The sequence below is a fragment of the Martes martes genome, assembly GCF_963455335.1.
Source record: "Martes martes genome assembly, chromosome: 2".
In the NCBI taxonomy this organism is placed as follows: domain Eukaryota; kingdom Metazoa; phylum Chordata; class Mammalia; order Carnivora; family Mustelidae; genus Martes; species Martes martes.
Genome location: NC_137889.1, coordinates 80322731 through 80341339, shown reverse-complemented (window position 1 = coordinate 80341339; position 18609 = coordinate 80322731). Strand labels below are relative to the sequence as shown.

At 39.5% G+C, this 18609-nt stretch overlaps 1 protein-coding gene across 1 annotated transcript in view; it reads left to right on the top strand.

The window, feature by feature from the left end:
- The window catches only part of FNIP2 (folliculin interacting protein 2), a 137161-nt gene that overhangs the window by 83721 nt on the left and 34831 nt on the right, over positions 1–18609 (top strand). Inside the window, exons 9-11 of the mRNA XM_080797492.1 lie at positions 10756–10885; positions 17682–17883; positions 18209–18297. Coding sequence (XP_080653618.1) covers positions 10756–10885; positions 17682–17883; positions 18209–18297 — 421 coding nt within the window. The remainder of the gene's footprint in view (positions 1–10755; positions 10886–17681; positions 17884–18208; positions 18298–18609) is intronic.

The window sequence follows — 18609 nt, the reverse complement described above, 5'->3', positions numbered from 1 at the left end:
TTCCTTGAAGCAGGGTATCTGTATCTACATAAAGTATTTGGAATTCTTCTGCGTGAGAGATTCATCTCTTTCCCCTCATCTGTTCATTTTTTGATTCAGTCAGTCAGTAGTGCTGAAGCTGTTCCAGCTTTGGCCATGGAAACCCTGGAGCTCTTTTTGCTGGCTTCTGTGTTTCTCTAATATACCCCTATCGGCATGGTATGGATATATGTGCTTTTAATACTTCTTACTTTCTAATGCTATAAGATACTCCAGACTTGTACATTGTCTTATATATCTCCTACCAGTCATAGAATCAGCCATTGCTGAATGGAACCCTGTTCTTTCATTGGAGAATGAAATTAGATTCTAAGATCCAGACATTAGATATGCTCGTTACTGCTGGAATGTCATTTTTTTTATAGGTCCTGTCAGCTGACAAGCAAAAAATAAGAATTTATGCTAACTTTATATATATATAATAATATTGCTGGGTGTAATATTATGTATGTGTATGTTAGGTCAAAACATGAGTTTATACTGATATCTCCATTATCTGTAAGCCATTACCACATGGATCATTCCCTGGATGATGGAATTCATTCATGGATCATTCCTCCCCTTGGTGATGTGAAACTCCAAAATCCAGCAGTGAGACACCTGGGTCTCACTGTCTGCCATCCACTTACTTAATTGTGTACATTTCAGTATACGTGTGTAGTGATGTCCGAATTGTTAACCTGTACCCAGGAAGGAAACAACTTTATTAACTAGAGTGTAGTGCTTATATTCAGTTCCTTTTACCTTTAGTCTTAAAGATGTCTACTCATTTCCAGAGTTACTTAGGTCAGCTTTTTGGGGAAGATTTATTTATTTATTTTAGCGAGAGAGAGCATGGAGCAGAGGGGCAGAGGGAAAGGGAGAGAGAGTCTTAAGCAGACTCTGGGCTGATCACGGAGCCTGATGTGGGGATTGATCTCACCACCCTGAGATCATGACCTGAGCTGAAATCAAGAGTCAGATGCTTAACTGAATGTGCCACCCAGGCGCCCTGAGGTCAGCACCTCTTGAGATGGGGGAGTTTTTGTAGCTATATGTGCCAGTCCAGTAGAATCTCTGAAATTAGCGTTCACACCATTTCACCATATAAAGGCTTCATGAATTCTTCCCAGAATTCCGATTATCACAATTCAAGTCTGAAGAATAATTTAAGGTTCTTTTTTTTCCCCTCCCCCAGTAGTCCAGTAGAGAAGTAACTTGAGAAAAGCTTTTTTGTTTGTTTGTTTTTAAATCATTGTCTATACAGAGAAACTTGTTCCAGGATAAAAAGGAACTTTAAAAGAGAGTTTACAGTTCCCCATCGAAAAGAAACCTGGGGGTCTTTGTCCTATCCCACTAGTGCCTTCCTTATGCATCCCCTCCTGCAGGCAAACCTGAAAGGAGGGAATGGATATAGGAGCTTATTTCACATTCAGCAGCATACTTGTTCCATGCAGAGTATGCTCTGGGAATACAAAGAGCCATAGGGTTTTGAATTCCCAAGGGAGTTTACTCTGTTATTAGAAAACTGAATTATTTTGGTGGTTTTCACAGTAAGGCCAATTTGATACAGTTGAAATTAAGGGAAAGAGTTAGAAGGATAGCACTGATTCCTAACTAGCTGGTTATTAAGCTATATTTGTTTACTTATTGAATAGCAGTTTTTAGTCCCCTGTGTTGTCAGACTTTACCAGAATTTGGATGTTTTTGAAGAAGAGTAGAGTATAGCACGTGACCTCAGGAAGAGTTTGTGTAGACCAAGAGTTAAAATCCAGTGTGATAAGTACCACCTCATAAGATATTGTGGGAACAAAGAGGAACAGTAAGTCACTTCGCCTGGGAATTCAGGGTGATGGCCTCATGTAAGAGGTAATACTTGAGTGACACCTTGAAGGTAGAAAAGAGCTGCACCAGAGTTTAGGAAAAGAGCATTTCTGAAAATAGTTTGTGCAAGGGTGTAGATCCTTGAGAGTATACTGTTAGGATGTTTGAACAATGGCAGGACTAGAACGTGGGGTTGGGAATGTCAGCAGGTAAGTCTGGTTATGAAAGGCTAATTTTGAATGGCACCAGTCCCATGATAAAGAGTTTGGATTTAATCTTATAAGCAGGGACAGCTAAGGGATGTAACATAATTGACTCTATTTTTGAGGTCAAGGTGGTACGTCAAAACGGTGCTCCAGAAAAACCTGGACCAATGTATCTATTGCTAAAATACATGAATGGTGATGCTTTCTAATTTAGCAGGGCATGAAGGGGCTTAGGGTTTTTTTTCCCATTAACTTTTTTTCAAGATAGTTTTCTCAAACACTGGGACTTCCCACCACTGTGTATGTGTGTGTATGTGTGTGTGTGTGTGTGTGTGTGTGTGTGTGTGTGTGTGTAGCTAGTATAAAATGATTATCTGATTTAGCATAAAATTTTGAAAAACAGTCCATTGTTGTTGTTTTTTTCCTCTTCCCTTTTTTGGAATAGCATCTTTGAAAAATATACAACTTTTCTTTCTAAGTTACTCTTCATTTTAAATACTCTAGTGCCTTTTTACAAGCTTATAACACACAGAATAAGAAATAAAGCAATAACAAGAATAGCTAACTTTTTTAAAAAAGAAAAAAAGAGGGGCACCCACGTGGCTCAGTCAATTAGGTGTCTGACTCATGATTTCAGCTCAGGTCATGATCTCATGGGTCGTGAGATCAAGTCATAGACTATCTATGGAAGGGATACAAGCCTGGACAGATAAGAAGGGAAAATGCATTTTCATTGTATTCCCTTTTGGATATTTTTAAATGTGTGCTTTGCACATATGTTAATCTAGAAGATTATTTTTTGAGAGGTTGTTCTTTTAGTGGTTACCATTAAAAATTTTTGAGTAAGGTCTTGGGAGAAAGGAAGGGTGGATTTCAGCCATGCTAGGAGGTGGGATTGGCAAGGCTCGGTGACTAAGGGGGCACAGGATGTGGAGGACGCAGGAGGAAACAAGGGTGACTCTCCAGTTTCTAACTCAGGTAAATAAGCAGAGGATAATGGCATTAACTAGTACAGGGAAAGCAGGAGGCCAGTCCAGGGAGGTAGATATTCAGATAATTCTTTAGTTTAGAAGTGTCTAAGTTCCTTAGGTGTGTGAGTAGAAATTTAGGTGTGTGAGTAGAAATAGAAAGTAGAAATCTATAATTTAGAAATAGGAAACTGGCTCTGCAGAGATGGATTGGTGCAGAATTTGAAAGTCCGAGTACATGAGTAGAGTAAGGGTTGGAGGGCCAGGATTGAGACCAGAGCCACTGAGCCTTCTTAATCTATGACCTTAATTCAGGCTTTGATTCTCTTCTTCATCAGAATGTTCAAATCATTGACAAGAAAAATCATTTCCTCATTTACTGAACAATTGCATTTCCTCCATTCTTAAAAGTAGAATAAACAGAAGGTCAATATGAGAAAAACTTTGATAATAATGTACTTTCAAATACTTTTTTTTTCCAAAAATTTTAAATGTTTTTTAAGATATTATTTATTTGAAAGAGAGAGCAGGAGCTCATGCAAACAGTGGGGAGGGGCAGAGGGAGAGGGAGAAGCAGACTCCCCACTGAGCAGGGAGCCTGACTGTGGAACTCAATTCCAGGACTCTGGATCATAACCTGTGTCTAAGTCAGATGCTTAACTGACTGAGCCACCCAGGTGCCCCTTTATTCAGGTGTTTTAAAATGAACCTTCAGTGTAATCATAGTATTCAAATAGGACATGTGTTTTAGCCACTATACAGGTACAGAATGGACCCCCCCCCCAAAATACGGTTTCCATATCAAAACTGATGACACCACACACATGCCAAGATGATATGAAAATATTTACCATTCACATAATGATGCTTTCTGGTGAAAGCAGGGTGGGCTTCGCAAGCTGGTTAGCAAATGACTTGAGAGACAGGGAAAGGAGATGATCTTGGGGTTTTTTAATGGTGGTTAGGGGGTAGGGCCAGGGTAAGGGCTTCCACACATGGCAGAACTGCCCACTGGTTCCAAAGGAGAGGGCCCCTGGGCTTTCTCATCACCTTGCCCAGATTCGAGGCAGAAAGGGAAGGGGGTTGGGGGGAGAACCTGAAAAGGTATCAGCAGTCGGACGTGAAAAAATGGAGTCAAACTGTTGATTGCAACACAGGTCACCATTGAATGATGCAAACTGACATCCCATTTGTATCTGAATTCTTTATTGACTTAACTGCTGCAGTGCTTTGTAAAGAGGGGCAAGCGTCCAGGAGGGTCTTGCTCTGTTTGCTGTTGGGCCATGGCATCCTTGACCTTGCACGTGCACATACAGGCGAAGGCTTGAACTCGGCTTATCTGAGTCCTGGCAGTACAACTTGTACTCCTCAGGGAACACAAGAGAATGGGAGGCCTCCAAGGAGCTGCTGGGAGGTCATCCCCCACTCACTTCTCTCTCTCCGCTGGGAAGTTGTCATGAAACGTTTCTCATCACCTCCAAGGTTCAGATAAGATTTGGAGCTTTCTGCCCAGCCCACCTGAGACTCGAGGTCTAGTCTCCAGCTGGCTCCCCAGCACCAGGGTCTCCTAAAGATTGTGTGGCAGGCATCTGATCCCTTTTGTGTCAGTACTGTCCTTTGTGGTGTGTGGGGCAAGGATCACTAGGGACTAGCACTTTTGCTTTATTCTTCTTTCCACAGTCTGTGTAAGAAACTATCTCAATTTAAAAGTGTCTTGTTCTATCAGTACTGTCAAATCTTTACTCTGAGCTTTGCCTTGCCTTCTGTATATGAAGTTGTCAGTCTGTAATGTAGCTTGGACAGAACTCAGTTTTTTCATTTCATTATAATTCTCCTATTTCAAGTCAGACCTTTGATATTCTCCTGGAATGGATATGTTTCTTCTTCAGTTTCAGAAATTTGCTAACTTCTGCTTTAGCTTTTTACTTTCTACATTTGCATTCTTATTACCTGTTTAAGAAAAATTAGAATAAAAAAGTTATATATATATATATATATATATATATAAGATACAGTTATGGAGAGATATAAAAATTTGATTAAAAAAAGATAAGTGAAGGGGCGCCTGGGTGGCTCAGTTGGTTAAGCGGCTGCCTTCGGCTCAGGTCATGGTCCCAGCGTCCTGGGATCGAGTCCCGCATTGGGCTCCTTGCTCGGCAGGGAGCCTGCTTCTCCCTCTGCCTCTGCCTGCCACTCTGTCTGCCTGTGCTCACTCGCTCTCTCTCTCTCTCTCTCTGACAAATAAATAAATAAAATCTTAAAAAAAAAAAAAAGATAAGTGAAGTAAGTCAATCAGAGAAAGACAATTATCATATGATCTTACTCATATGTGGAATTTAAGAAACAAAACAGAGGATCATAGGGTAATAGAGGAGGAAAAAAAAACAAAACAAAACCAGACTAAACCAGAGAAGGAGATAAACCATAAGAGACTCTTAATCATAGGAAACAAACTGAGGATTGCTAGAGGGGAGAAGGGTGGGGGATGGGTGATGGACGTTAAGGATGGCATGTGATGTAATGAGCACTGAGTATTATATAAGACTGATGAGTCACAGGCCTGTACCTCTGAAACCAATAATATATTATAAATTAATTAACTGAAGTTAAATTTAAGAAAATGTTTAAAACAATAAAGTAAAAGAAACTATGTCTCAAAGAAAATAAATATGAATAGAGAAAGAGGTGAAGTTTCACAAATAAATATAAATTCAGTGTAATTTCAACTAAAATCCCCTGTGAAGCCAGACAAAATAACTCTTATTTATATGGAAGGGCAAAGAACCAAGAGAGTTTTTTTAGACTTCCCAAAAGTCTTTGCAGACACTTCAGTCTTAGACTGCAAATTATGGATTAAAAGACTTCGAAAGTTCAAATAATTTGGCAAATAAATGTGAAGAGTGAGCTATCACAAAGGCTGGGCTAGAGTTTATGTCTAGGTAAGGAATTAAAATTTAAGATGTTTTCAATGAAGTATAATTCAGTGCTGAAAAGTAATGAACTATCAAATCATGAAAAGATATGGAGGAAACTTAAAGGCACATCACTAAGTGAAAGGAGCCAATCTGAGAAGGCTACAGTCCTTCATGATTTCAGCTGTACGACATTCTAGAAAAGGTAACACTGTGGAAACAGTAAAAAAATCAGTGGTCCCTAGGAGCTGGGGACAGGGCAGGGAGGGATGAATAGTTGGAATATAGAGGATTTTTAGGGAACTGAAACTATTTTGATTGATACTGTAGTAGTGGGTACATGTCATTATATATTTGTCCAAACTCATAGAGAGTACAACACTAAGAGTGAACCCTAAGGTGAGGTATGGTCTCTGGGTGATAATTATGTTTCCGTGTAGGTTCATCAGTTGTAACAAGAATGAGGCTGATCACAGGGGAGTAGGGGCTCTATGGAGGGATATCTCCGGACCTTCCAATCATTTTTTTTTTTTCCAACCTAAAACTACTCTAAAAAATAAAGTCTATTTTAAAAAATTAAGGTGTTTGGAAATCATCATGGTGAGGATATTTTCTTTGTCTTTTCATTGAGGGGAGTTTGTGGGAATTTTATTAAAAGTTGAAGTTCCTGGGATGCCTTTAAGGACCCTTTATAGTCTTAAAATTACTCTGTGATTTGGTAACTACAATGTATCAACTTTTATTTGCCTAGTAATGTATTCGGTTTATTAAAAATGGCATTCTCAAAAAAATGGCATTCTCCTATCAGACAATAATCACAGCTCTATTAATTGACCTTTTTAAATGCTTCTATTCTTTTGTTGAGGAAGACAGCTGTTAAACTTTAAGGAACTTTATACTTCTTAAGTGTTTAAATAAGCAAAAACTCTAAGGGAAGTACTGTCAGTATTACAGTAAAAAACATCATTCCTGTCTTTTGGATGTAGAACCCTCTGTCATGCAGAGAAAGTGTTCAGGTTCAGAGCTACACCACTGCTGTCCACCACCACCATAAAACAAAACAAAAAAAGAATTTTTTAAAATGAAGGTAAGAGGAAAAGAGAAAATCCAAATGCTGTGTAGATAGCTTTGACCACTGGAAACTTTCCTCAAATTCAGACTTGGAATTCCTAGAAATTTGTTTTTCTAATGCTTTGTTTCTGTCATAATTATCGATCGAGACAGATGTCATTGTTCTTCACATAATCGTTGCTCACTCTTCATGCAGCAAAATTTCTTGAACATCTTATGTACCAGGCATTTTTGTAGGATATGGGGATAGATCAGTGATCAAATGGACATGATCCCTGATCTCGTGGAGTTTATATTCAATAAAGGAAACACAAATCATAGACAGTAAAATGTAGGTAAGCACTTATCACTGAGGAAAATAAAACATATGAGATGCTCATGGAAGGCCTCTTGAAGAAGGAGAAATATTCAGCTGGCTGGATTGCTGGTGGTAACAGGCTCCATGAAGATCAGAGCACAGAGCATTTTAGGCATGGGAACAGCTAGTGCAGAGACCCAGAGTGGAAACAGGTTTCGGAGCTTTGTGTATAAGGAATAGAGAGAAGGCTGGAATATAGTAAGGGGGGAGTGGTGTATGATGAGCTTGGAGAGGAAATAAGGGGCCTCATCACATTAGTATATTTTTTTGTTGTGATGGGATTGTTTCCAAATACACATAGTCTGGTGTCTGTTGAAGCTGCAGAAGAGACAGAAGAGTCTAGCCAACCATCAAATGCATTAAATGTTAATGGAACAGATAACTGAATCCACCCTTTTCTCATAAAAGTGACAATGAGTTAGAGGCCAAAATTAAGCCTGTTATTCCACTTGAGAGTTGCCAACTGTATTGCTTCCTAGAGTATATGACTGACAATGATATACCGTAGTATGTTAATGTAAAAATCATATTAAATAATGCTAAAATACTTTCAATAAGAAAGTGCTGGGTAGCCCTAAACCAGCACTTTAGCTTAGTATTTCATTTGTATACCTTACAAATTTTTATTCAGGATTTTACAATGAAAAAAGGAATATCGTCTCTGTTTTTTTGTTTGTTTGTTTGTTTGTTTTTTTAAGATTTTATTTATTTATTTGACAGACAGAGATCACAAGTAGGCAGAGAAGCAGGCAGAGAGAGAGGAGAAAGCAGGCTCCCTGCTGAGCAGAGAGCCTGATGCGGGGCTCCATCCCAGGACCCTGGAATCACGACCTGAGCCGAAGGCAGAGTCTTTAACCTACTGAGCCACCCAGGCGCCCCTCGTCTCTGTTTTTTTATTAATGTTTTCCCTTTCCCTTTCATGTGTCTATTACAAGTCCGAGGTTGTTTTCATGATTAACTAATCAGAACTAATAATGTTTTAGTACTCTGAAATGTCTTACTTAGTTTTCCTGTTCCAAGAATTTATCAGAGGGAGTCAATAGCCAGCATTTATTGTGTAGGCCACTGGGCTAAGTGTATTGATTTGTTTAATCCTCACAGGAACTTTATGAAATAGGTCAGTGCTTCTCAGACTTTTCTTTTGTCTGCAGTTCATGCTAATGCATTCTATATTATGATCCAGTAACAAACATCTTTATATATAACAAAAATTTCATCAATTAATATTAGCATTGCAATATACTCTTGTTTTCTTTTAAATGCTGGTGTTGGTTCACTAAATAATTCATAACTCACTAGCAGATAGCAGTTCTCATGAAAATCCTGAGGTGTGATGCTTTACTGTCCTCATTTTACAGATGAGAAAGCTGACAGGTTAAGTAAACTGCCCAGGTATTACAGCTGGTGAGTGGCAGAGCCAGGATTTGAATTGGGAGCCTGGGTTCTTACTCAGTTTACTAAACTGTGAATTATACAGAAATACATACAATTTCCAGAATAAATTTGGCCCTCAGAGTCATTTCCATCTTGCTTCTGTGACAGGGGAAAAGATGTTTATCATACAAGTACTACTACCCCTCAGCCCTGTCCTCCACCTGCCAAGAAGATGATTTGACCAGCATTAAGATAGGAAGAGAGACAGAGGACCCTAAAGATTTAGGAATAGGGAATGAAGAGCTTGTGTACCTCATGAGGGACTTTTAGAATTTGGGGGTGGGGCACAAATGTCTAGTTGGCATTTTTTATTAAGTAATTTTGTGTGGTTTTGAGGAAAAACTCTCTTTTGTCTCCCTTCAAAATTCTCAGTAAAATTACCCACCACTGATATTTCAAATGTGGATTTGATTTTTTGGAGATTTAATTCAGCTTCAGAGGGTGAAACCAGATCAGAACAAAGGCAGCCTGTTGGGGTCAGCCACCTCTGGGCAATACTTTAGTGAAGAAGTGCCATACATTCACTAAGTATTCATTAATTGCTTTATTAAGTTATCCAGGGAGCTGTCCTGGATACAAGGAGTACATAGATGATTTAGATCTTCCAAACAAATTTGTTATGGCTATGATTAGAAATATGTTATGGCTAGATTAGAAGAAAAGCATCTCAATATACCTCTGGTGTGGAAAGAACCTTGAGCCATTTTGCATCTAATTTGTAGCCTGGCAAGTTCACTGCTATTCACGGAGACTTGAAGCTCCATGCAGGCAAATATGCGTCTGTCTTGTCCACCATTGCATCCCAGTGGCCTGGCACAACACCTGGCACATTGTACACACTCCAGCATTTGCTTACTGAGAATTGAGTAACAGCCAAGTAACTCTTGTCATATTTACGAAATCAGGTCAGGGAGTCAGGTTGTTTACATCTGCCTATAAAAGTGTAAATTAAAATGTAACACTTCATATGGGGAAATGCCTTATCAAGTGATATCCATAAGCATAGTATACTATGTGTGCTCAATTCAATTTCCTTTGTCCTGTGGTTTGCTTCTGAAAACGTTGACCAGCATTCAGTTGGACCCCATTTCCTTTTCCACTGGACTGAGTGACATTTCAATATCTAATTCCTTAGCCTGAGGAAAGTAAAAGGAAAAAAGTCTGTCACCTTCTTTTATTCTTCCAAACTAGTAGACATCAGTCAAGCAGCTCTGATTTGTAAGAATCCCTTTGCCTACCATGAAAGGCACCAATCCCTCCCTGCCTGTTAGAGAAGTCTGGGCTGGCAGGTCAGCTCACACTGAGAGCCCAAGCATAGGCATCTAATACTATATAGCAGAGAGAAGCAGAGAGAGGCCCTGAGGCAAATAAGTAATCCAAGCAGAAAATATATTTAAGGCTAGAGGATGCTTTTTCACAGCCAAGGGAGTGGTGAAGGGTTAGTGAGGAAGCTGGTTGCTGGAGGGAAGGAAGGTCAGTATTGTATATTTAGAGATAGGGGATAGGAGGGAGGATACTCTGTGGAGGAACTACTTACTTGCCTAGATTTCACTTCAAAATAGGAGTGAAGAAGTAGTTAAGAGGAGAAAATAGTGTAAATAAACACTGTGTATGACATTGGTTATCAGGTAACAATATAAACAGTTATGCTATGTGGACCATTTTTATCAGAAATCTGCATTCTGGTTAAGTGAGTAATAATTATGCTGCCTTTGTGATGTAGGGCCTAATAATTGATGCATTTGATATGTCTGTAATCCCTATTTTTTTAAATTTATTTTCCTTTTTAAAGGATGTTTTCTTTGCAGTCCAAAAGTCTTAGTAAGAGAGGAGTTGTAGTCTCCCCCTGCTGGATATGGCTGGTAGAACCGGAAAATTTAGGTCACTTGGCACGCATGTTTTTGTGTGGCTACATGAGGGTTCATTTACCTCAACTTTCAACTTTCTACTTTTCTTCCTCACAGCCTCACTAAGCAGCCTTTTGATTACACCTTTTCCATCTCCAAGCTCCTCTACATCCTCTTCCAGCAGCTACCAGCGCCGCTGGCTTCGAAGTCAGACAACAAGTTTGGAAAATGGCATCATTCCAAGGAGGTGAGTTACAAGTTTGCTCTTGCTCAGAAAGGTGCTGGTTGTAGACTGCTTAAACAAACTGGCAAGACTCCCCTGTTTTCAGTGGGGAAAAAACCCAGACTGCTGGATTAGCTTCTGCTTAGGCTGAAAATGGGTAAATTAGAAGTTTTATAAATCAATAAATATAAAAGCTGAAAACCAGTCTGGTTTGGAAGACGCTGGGAACCATCTGGGTCATTGTGCCATGTACGAGCTAGATTTGGTGTTAATTTAAAAGGAGTTTCCTCGGGGCACCTGGGTGGCTCAGTGGGTTAAAGCCTCTGCCTTCGGCTCAGGTCATGATCTCAGGGTTCTGGGATCGAGCCCTGCGTCCGGCTCTCTGCTCAGTGGGGAGCCTGCTTCCCCCTTTCTCTCTGCCTGCCTCTCTGCCTACTTGTGATCTCTCTGTCAAATAAATAAATAAAATCTTTAAAAAAAAAAAAAAAGAGTTTCCTCTCTCTTTGAATTGGCTCCCTTCCAGATGTAGCTCTCGTGAGTTAGAGGGTTGAAATAAATCTCTTCCTCAGCTTACTGTGACACCAATGTGGTCTTTGAAAACATATAAACGCAAGGATTGTAACATGCATACTCTTCTCATAAAACTTAAATTCTTAAATGAAATGGTCATGAATCTGATTATGAAGACGGCATCGAGGTATATCCTGCCTTCATTGCAGTTGAATTTTAGATCTAAAGTTTGGTAGTTTTGCAAAATACTTAGTTTGGCTTATTATGATATTACATCAGTAGCTTCCACCTCCTCCCTATAACCCAAAACCTAAAAAGAGAATTAACATAGGTTGTACCTATAAAGATTCACATGTCAGTTGTTTGATTTAGTGTGTCGGCTGGTAATCACCGTGTGTAGGGGGTCTGTGAGGGTGTAAAGATGATTCAGATATACACCTGCATCTTGGGACCATTGATAGAGGCTATTGACTGGTGGGGTAGACCATACACACATAAATAATGGCAATAAGATGTTAAACTATAAATGCCGCAAGCCAGGGTTGGGGGGTCATCAAGTGCTTTGGGACTCAGTGGAGGGAGAGAACACTTGCGTTGTTAGGTGGGGAATTGGAGATTCTCTTTTTGGGAGAGGTGGTGCTTAAAGGACAAGCTGAGAGGCGAGGGTCAGGGCGTGTGTATAGCAAGTGTCAGGCTGCTTGCCTCTCTTCTGTTGTTCTCACAATCCTAGCAAGCTCGACCAAGAGAGAAAAATAGAGCTGCTTCACTCATCAAGGAACTGCTTTGTGGTTGATGGGCTTTGAGTGGAATGGTCAGGAGCTTGGAATTTGGTGTGAGAACAGGTGCTACTTCTGCCACTCACTAGGTGTACCGACAGTGAATTAATCTGTGTTCAAAGTGTTGCTTCCTCATCAGCATTATGATCATTGTACTAGTACCAGCCTCACAGTGTTGTTGGGAAAGTTAAATGAGATACAGCAAGTCAAGTCAAGCTAGGATAAGATAAGTAAAGAAAATATTGGTCAGTAGGACTTATTTACAATTATTATTGCCATCATTATCATTGCCATCACTGCAGTTGTCAGGAGAGGGCATCCCACCATCCTCACTGTCCTTACAACAGCTTCTGTGATTAAAGAGAATGATGAGTCATAGAAGCCTTCCCTTTAGACATTTCTTTACTAAAATGTTTTTCTATCCCTTCAAGGTTTTTGTTTTTAAAGATTATTTATTTGTTTATTTGACAGAGAGAAAGAGGCACAAGTAGGCAGAGCAGCAGGCAGAGGGAGAGAGAGAAGCAGATTCCCTGCTGAGCGGGGAGCCCGATGTGGGGCTCGATCCCAGGACTCTGGGATCATGACCTGAGCCAAAGCAGACGCTTAATCGACTGGGCCACCCGGGTGCCCCATCCCTTCAGGTTTAAATCCAAAGTTGAATAGCATTCTTCAATCCACTCCTCTGAAAATTCTTCAGAACTCTAATTTGAATTGAGATGTGGCTTTGGAAACTAAAGAATCTCTGCAAAACTTACACCTAAAATAAATATCTTTGGTTCAAAAATGAAAATGAACCCCTTTGTTCAAAAAGTGGGGAAGAGTGCTATTAAAGGTACTAAAATGTAAAGCTTTTCCTTTAAAAATATTTTACTTACAAAATGTAATAGAATAATAATGAAATATGAATAAAACATAAACTTATAAATTATAAGAAATAGTATTTTGGTATCATAACTTTATATAATATAATAAATAATGCTATATCTTGGTTCATCATAAGACTTTTCTGGCTTTCTTTTCTATCTTCATTTGTTAGGTTATCAAAATTTATAGTTTTTAGCAACTTTGCTTTCAATTGATAAAATTGAAAGCAGCATTAATCACATTAGCAAATGCAAGATGGCAAGTAATTTTTTTGACAATTTTGTGAGAAAGATCTTTCTGCTGATGTAACCTTTACTGGAACTTTATGGATTATGAAAACACTGGATTAAGTTTCTGATAAACTTTCAAAATATAAATTTCAGTACATCTAGATCTGATGATTCTTGTGGAACAGTTTTTCTAAAAAGATTTAATTCTTCACACAAATGCATTTTGTGTAAGGCTGAATTTAATTTTAAATGTAAATTTATACAAACTTATTTTAATGTCTCCTTTGACATTTTGAGTAACTCATAGAGGTCTTGCAAGCAACTGAAAGTGTCTTCACGAGTTGTATATAATTCAGAATGCCTGTGTTTGCATTCTATCACTGCATCTTCAATTACAAGGAAAATTAATTTTAGAATGGACTTCCTTATTAATAGTTTATCCGAAGCTTCATATGAAAATAGTAGGGTTTTTTTTTTTTGTCCAGTACAACAATCTTTACATTTAATTTGTTTCTATGCCTGTAGATATTTACTTTGCAATAGTTTTCAAAACTGGAGATGATAAACTGAAGAATTCTGGTTATTCCTGGATATGTTTTATTGCAATGTCCACTGTAGGCTCTTTGTGATAATTTACTGTCTTTGGGGCTTGGGTCAGAGAGTTAAATATTTGTGCATGCTCTATAGGGACAGATTCCAGTGATGGATGGTAAGCTAGCCTCACACCGTGGGTCACGCCACTACCCAAGTCCTTCCTCTCTCCCGTGGCTGTGGTCACTGCTCTTTCTGCTGCTGCTGTCCCAGCTACCAGTCTGGGCTCCAGTCCTGGCCTTGCCGCCTTGGGGCCTCCTGGCACCCTGGGCTTTTCAGACACGTGGGTGTGTGCCTAACTGCTCAGCCAGTTGCTCAGCCTCTGAGTTGCATGCCCTTAGGCCTGAGCCCACTGTGTACTCTGCAGCCTGGTGTCTTCACTGCTCACTCACATGCTTCATTGTCCCATCAGATTTCACTTCCAGAATACAGGCTGAAAGATAAAATTACTAAGAATCCGAGATGGTAACTGCAAAGCATTAAATCAAGCCTGGGGCCCATCTGGGAATGGGGCTCTGTGTGAGTGGGGTCTCATGCCCATGAAGCTGGCACACAGAGAATGTAAGTGCAGCTGATATTTTGAATTGATCACTATGCCTGTGAAGATCCCTTCATTTAAAGATGTTGCAGCTGATCTCTTACTTTTGGCAGGTATGCAGGTAGGAAAATTTTTGATGTGAGACAAAAGAATAGCACGTACCAGAAATATGATTACCTCTGGCTTTGAGAGAAAATCCACAGTAATCAGAAACTTCCTAAGAGAGTTGGAGGTAAAAAGGAAGATTTCACAGTCCTGAACATTTAGTCCCACACGGGATACTCCTGTCTCCAGGCCCCCTACTGTGCCGGGTGGTAAATTTTGGCTACTGGATGGGGAACCAGTTTGGGCATTTACCAGCTGGTGGGGAAGTATTGCCTATAATAGAAGAGAAACTGCAGAGATTTCATCCCTTAGTGAGGCGACAGAAACCCTAAAGGACCAAGGTATAAAGTACTCAGAGGAGCTTTTGATTTGAATTATTATATTGAACCAACCGTATAAAGTTGCTGCAGATTTGTTCTCTGACCTAGAAAAATGGCAATTTCCTATGTTCCAATATAATACATAGATTCAGATGAAGTTCAAAGCTGACAAAAACAATTAGACTAAGCCTGATATAAATTATAAGTCCTGATATCAATTATAAATTCTTGAGATTACTTAAATAATCACAGTTTTTGCTTTGCTTATGATCTTGAGGTAAAAGTAATGCATGTAAATGCTTATCCGTAAGTGTCAGCAAAATGCTATTTGATTTTTTTGTAAGGAGAAAGCTTAAGTGTGTAGCAGGGGTCTTTCCTTGACTTGAAGTCCTGCCAGCTGACGTGATCACTCCCAGCTATTTCTTCTGAGTGCTCCAGCTGGCAGGGTGCACCTGATGGTGTGAAGACCAGAAGACAGATCAGACACAGGGCACGGTCCCTGCTCGTTTCCAACATCCGGAAACAAGCCTAGCTTAGAAGACAGAAACCCTGGGTTCTAGCTCCAACATTGTTACTGAGAAGTTTTCTATTCCTGAGGCAAGTTAATGACTCACTCTGCCTCAGTTCCCACATTTGCAGAAAGGCCTATGTACCTTACATGGTGACTTGAGGGTGAAGAGATGATGATGTATTGGGTTGCATACTCAAGTGTTTTAAAACATTCTGAAACATTCTTTCATTGTGGAATGATTTTAAAAATATAATCGTAGTACTGTGTGAACTGATGTATTGTGAGACTATAGAATGAAGCTCAGTTGCTTTGGAATTCGGTAGAAAGATGCAGCGAAGTGAGGAAGAGCTATCCACGTTGTTGTAGCTGTGGAAGTTTTTCAGAAATGCAGTAGGTGGCACTCTCTGCTACATTAAGATAGAGTCAGCTATTGTTTATGAGAGTTGGTGCATAAACTTGCATAGGGTTGAGTGTTTATTACAATTTCATTATTAAGGACCACGTTGGCTGAAGATGAATGGACTGAAACAGTCATTTTACTTTCGAAAAAGAAGAAAAATAGATGCCAGACCAAAAAAAAAAAAAAAAAAAGTGTTGCAAGAAAATGTTGGCCATAAATAAGCTCAGAACTTCCTATATAAAATAGAAATAAACTGGTGCAAAAAACGAAGTTATACTACAGGTACTTTGGGGAAGATGAGTATTCACCATATGAAATTTCACTGTATGAAATTAAAATTCTAAGAGAGGCTCAAGATTTTTTTTCTGATGAGCAGATGATTAAGATCTAGGAATTTTTCATAAAAAACAGTTGATGGTTTACTAGAGTGCACAGCATTTACAACAGCACCTGAAGATCATGTCCAGCCCATGGCGTGTCTGTTAGTGAGAGCCTGTTACTGATTCATCATCCACATCTCCATCTCGGGAATCTTGCTTAAAGTTGAGAATAGAACAATAGCATGTCCTTTCTGAGCTTAGAACAAGATGTCTCTCTCCTTTCCTTCAAAAGTAAAATGGCTTTCCTGACCATAAAACATCTGATGTACGCGTGTTTTCAAAGCTATGGATATGTGAAAATCACAGTAACGTTATAGACTGTGAGTAGTAGAGCAGCAAATAAGTTTAAGATCAGGAGTATGGAGGCCTTGAGTCCTGCCAAGCATAAGTAATTTTTTTGTGGTAATTTGTGGTTAAGAAAACAGAGGAAGCAGTACCCTCCCATATTCAGTGGAGATCCGAGACTAAATGGTGAAAGTCTGTGAGAAAGAGAAAGTTAATTGTATACCTCCTGTGTGCCAGGCAAAGTACTTTCATGTGCGATGTATTATGGACTTTGCTTTTGGTATCTTTGTACAAAAAAAAAAATTATTTTCACTTTTGTTATTAGTAGCTATGTGGTAGTCAGTGCTGGTTTTTCAGAATAGTTCAGTAAGAGACAGGGTTAGACCGTATTTCTGAGTCTTACCCCTTAAGACAGATTGAGAACATACCCATAATTTACTGGTTTCATGATTCTCTTATCATAGAAGCAGAGTCTCCCAAAAGAATCTTAAGTTTTTTTGAGAAGTTGACTACCCGGCTGAGAGATATGTCTTTCTGCTTGGGGGATTTCCCAGAGAGCTAAATCAATTGAATGGCTTAATCTGAGCATTTACCAGACTTACTTCATCTAATGGTTTTAATAGCCTTGGGAAAGTAAGCCTCAACCATGAGTAAATTTCCAAACATGATGCACTGGTTAAACAGAAAACCACAGGATCATTTCCCTTCTAATGTTCCTATCTATTGGTATCTCTCAACCAAAACAAAGGGCCTGTGTTTTGAGTGACCAGATGTGTCTCCCTGCTCTCTAAATACCACCAGTCCGATGTGAAATAATCCAAGGGAAAAAAACTAAGAGCCTAACAGGAGGACATTCAAAGTTACTTTTAGGTTTTTTTTTTTTTTTAAGATTTTATTTATTTATCTGTCAGAGAGAGTGACCACAGGCAGACAGAGAGGCAGGCAGAGGCAGAGGGAGAAGCAGGCTCCCCGCTGAGCAAGGAGCCCGATGTGGGACTCGATCCCAGGACACTGGGATCATGACCTGAGCCGAAGGCAGCCGCTTAACCAACTGAGCCACCCAGGCGTCCCAGCTTTTAGGTTTTATTTAAACTTCTTTTCGCGTTAGAAAATACCGTGTTGTAAGTTGATGTTTTTCATTTATCATGACAGAGAATTAGAGAAGAGAATGAATTGGAAGCAGACAAACTCTTGGTTAAGACTCTGGGTGTTCTGGGTTCGCTTTCTGAATGTCATCCCCTGGCATTACAGTTTATCCTCAATGCGATTCTTGGAGGCATGGCAACTTTTCAAACTTATTTTTCCTTCAGGTCAACGGATGAGACATTCAGCCTAGCTGAAGAAACCTGCAGTTCTAATCCAGCCATAGTTCGGAGGAAGAAAATTGCCATAAGCATCATCTTTTCTCTGTGTGAGAAAGAAGAGGCACAAAGGAATTTCCAGGACTTCTTTTTTTCTCATTTTCCCTTGTTTGAATCTCACATGAACAGGTTGAAGAGTGCCATTGAAAAGGTAACAAGAATGTAGTTCTAGTGTCAAATAGAGACATGATCATGGCACTTTAAGGTGGTTAACATCTCATGGTTTATGTATCTGATCACTTTTTTAGAGAAGTTAAATTGTCTGCAACAGTAATGGACCCTTAGTCACGTTGATATCAGATATCAGATACTATAGTATTTTAGGAAAGGAGATCACTTCTTCGTGATGCCTGAAGTCATTACCACAGTGAATGTCTTGATTATAATATTATTTTATTAATAAAATCCCAGTAGTGGACAGTTATAAAGGAATCTCTTCTCAGAGAGCAATTTGGTTTGTTTTTTCTTCCATGTAGGCCATGATCTCCTGCAGAAAGATAGCAGAATCGAGTCTGCGTGTCCAGTTCTACGTCAGCCGTCTGATGGAAGCTCTGGGAGAGTTCAGGTGCGTTGACAACATCTGGCAAATCCCTGAAGATAGCTTGTAAGTGGCCATAGCCATGGCAGCCATGGATTTGGGGATACCCAGAGACCATTACTTGGAAGAATTGTGGGACTGGCAGTTAGTACTCACTTTGGTAGCTCCTTCCCCCAAGATGGAAATCCAGACCAACTGGAGCAAAAAGTTTGGGTCACTCCCCACTGTGTAATCCACACTGCTGCCTGTCATCCAGTCCTTGATTGCTTTTAACAGGATGAATAGAGAAAACTAATATTTAGGTGTCTCTTATAAGCCTGTTCATTATTTCATGTCCTC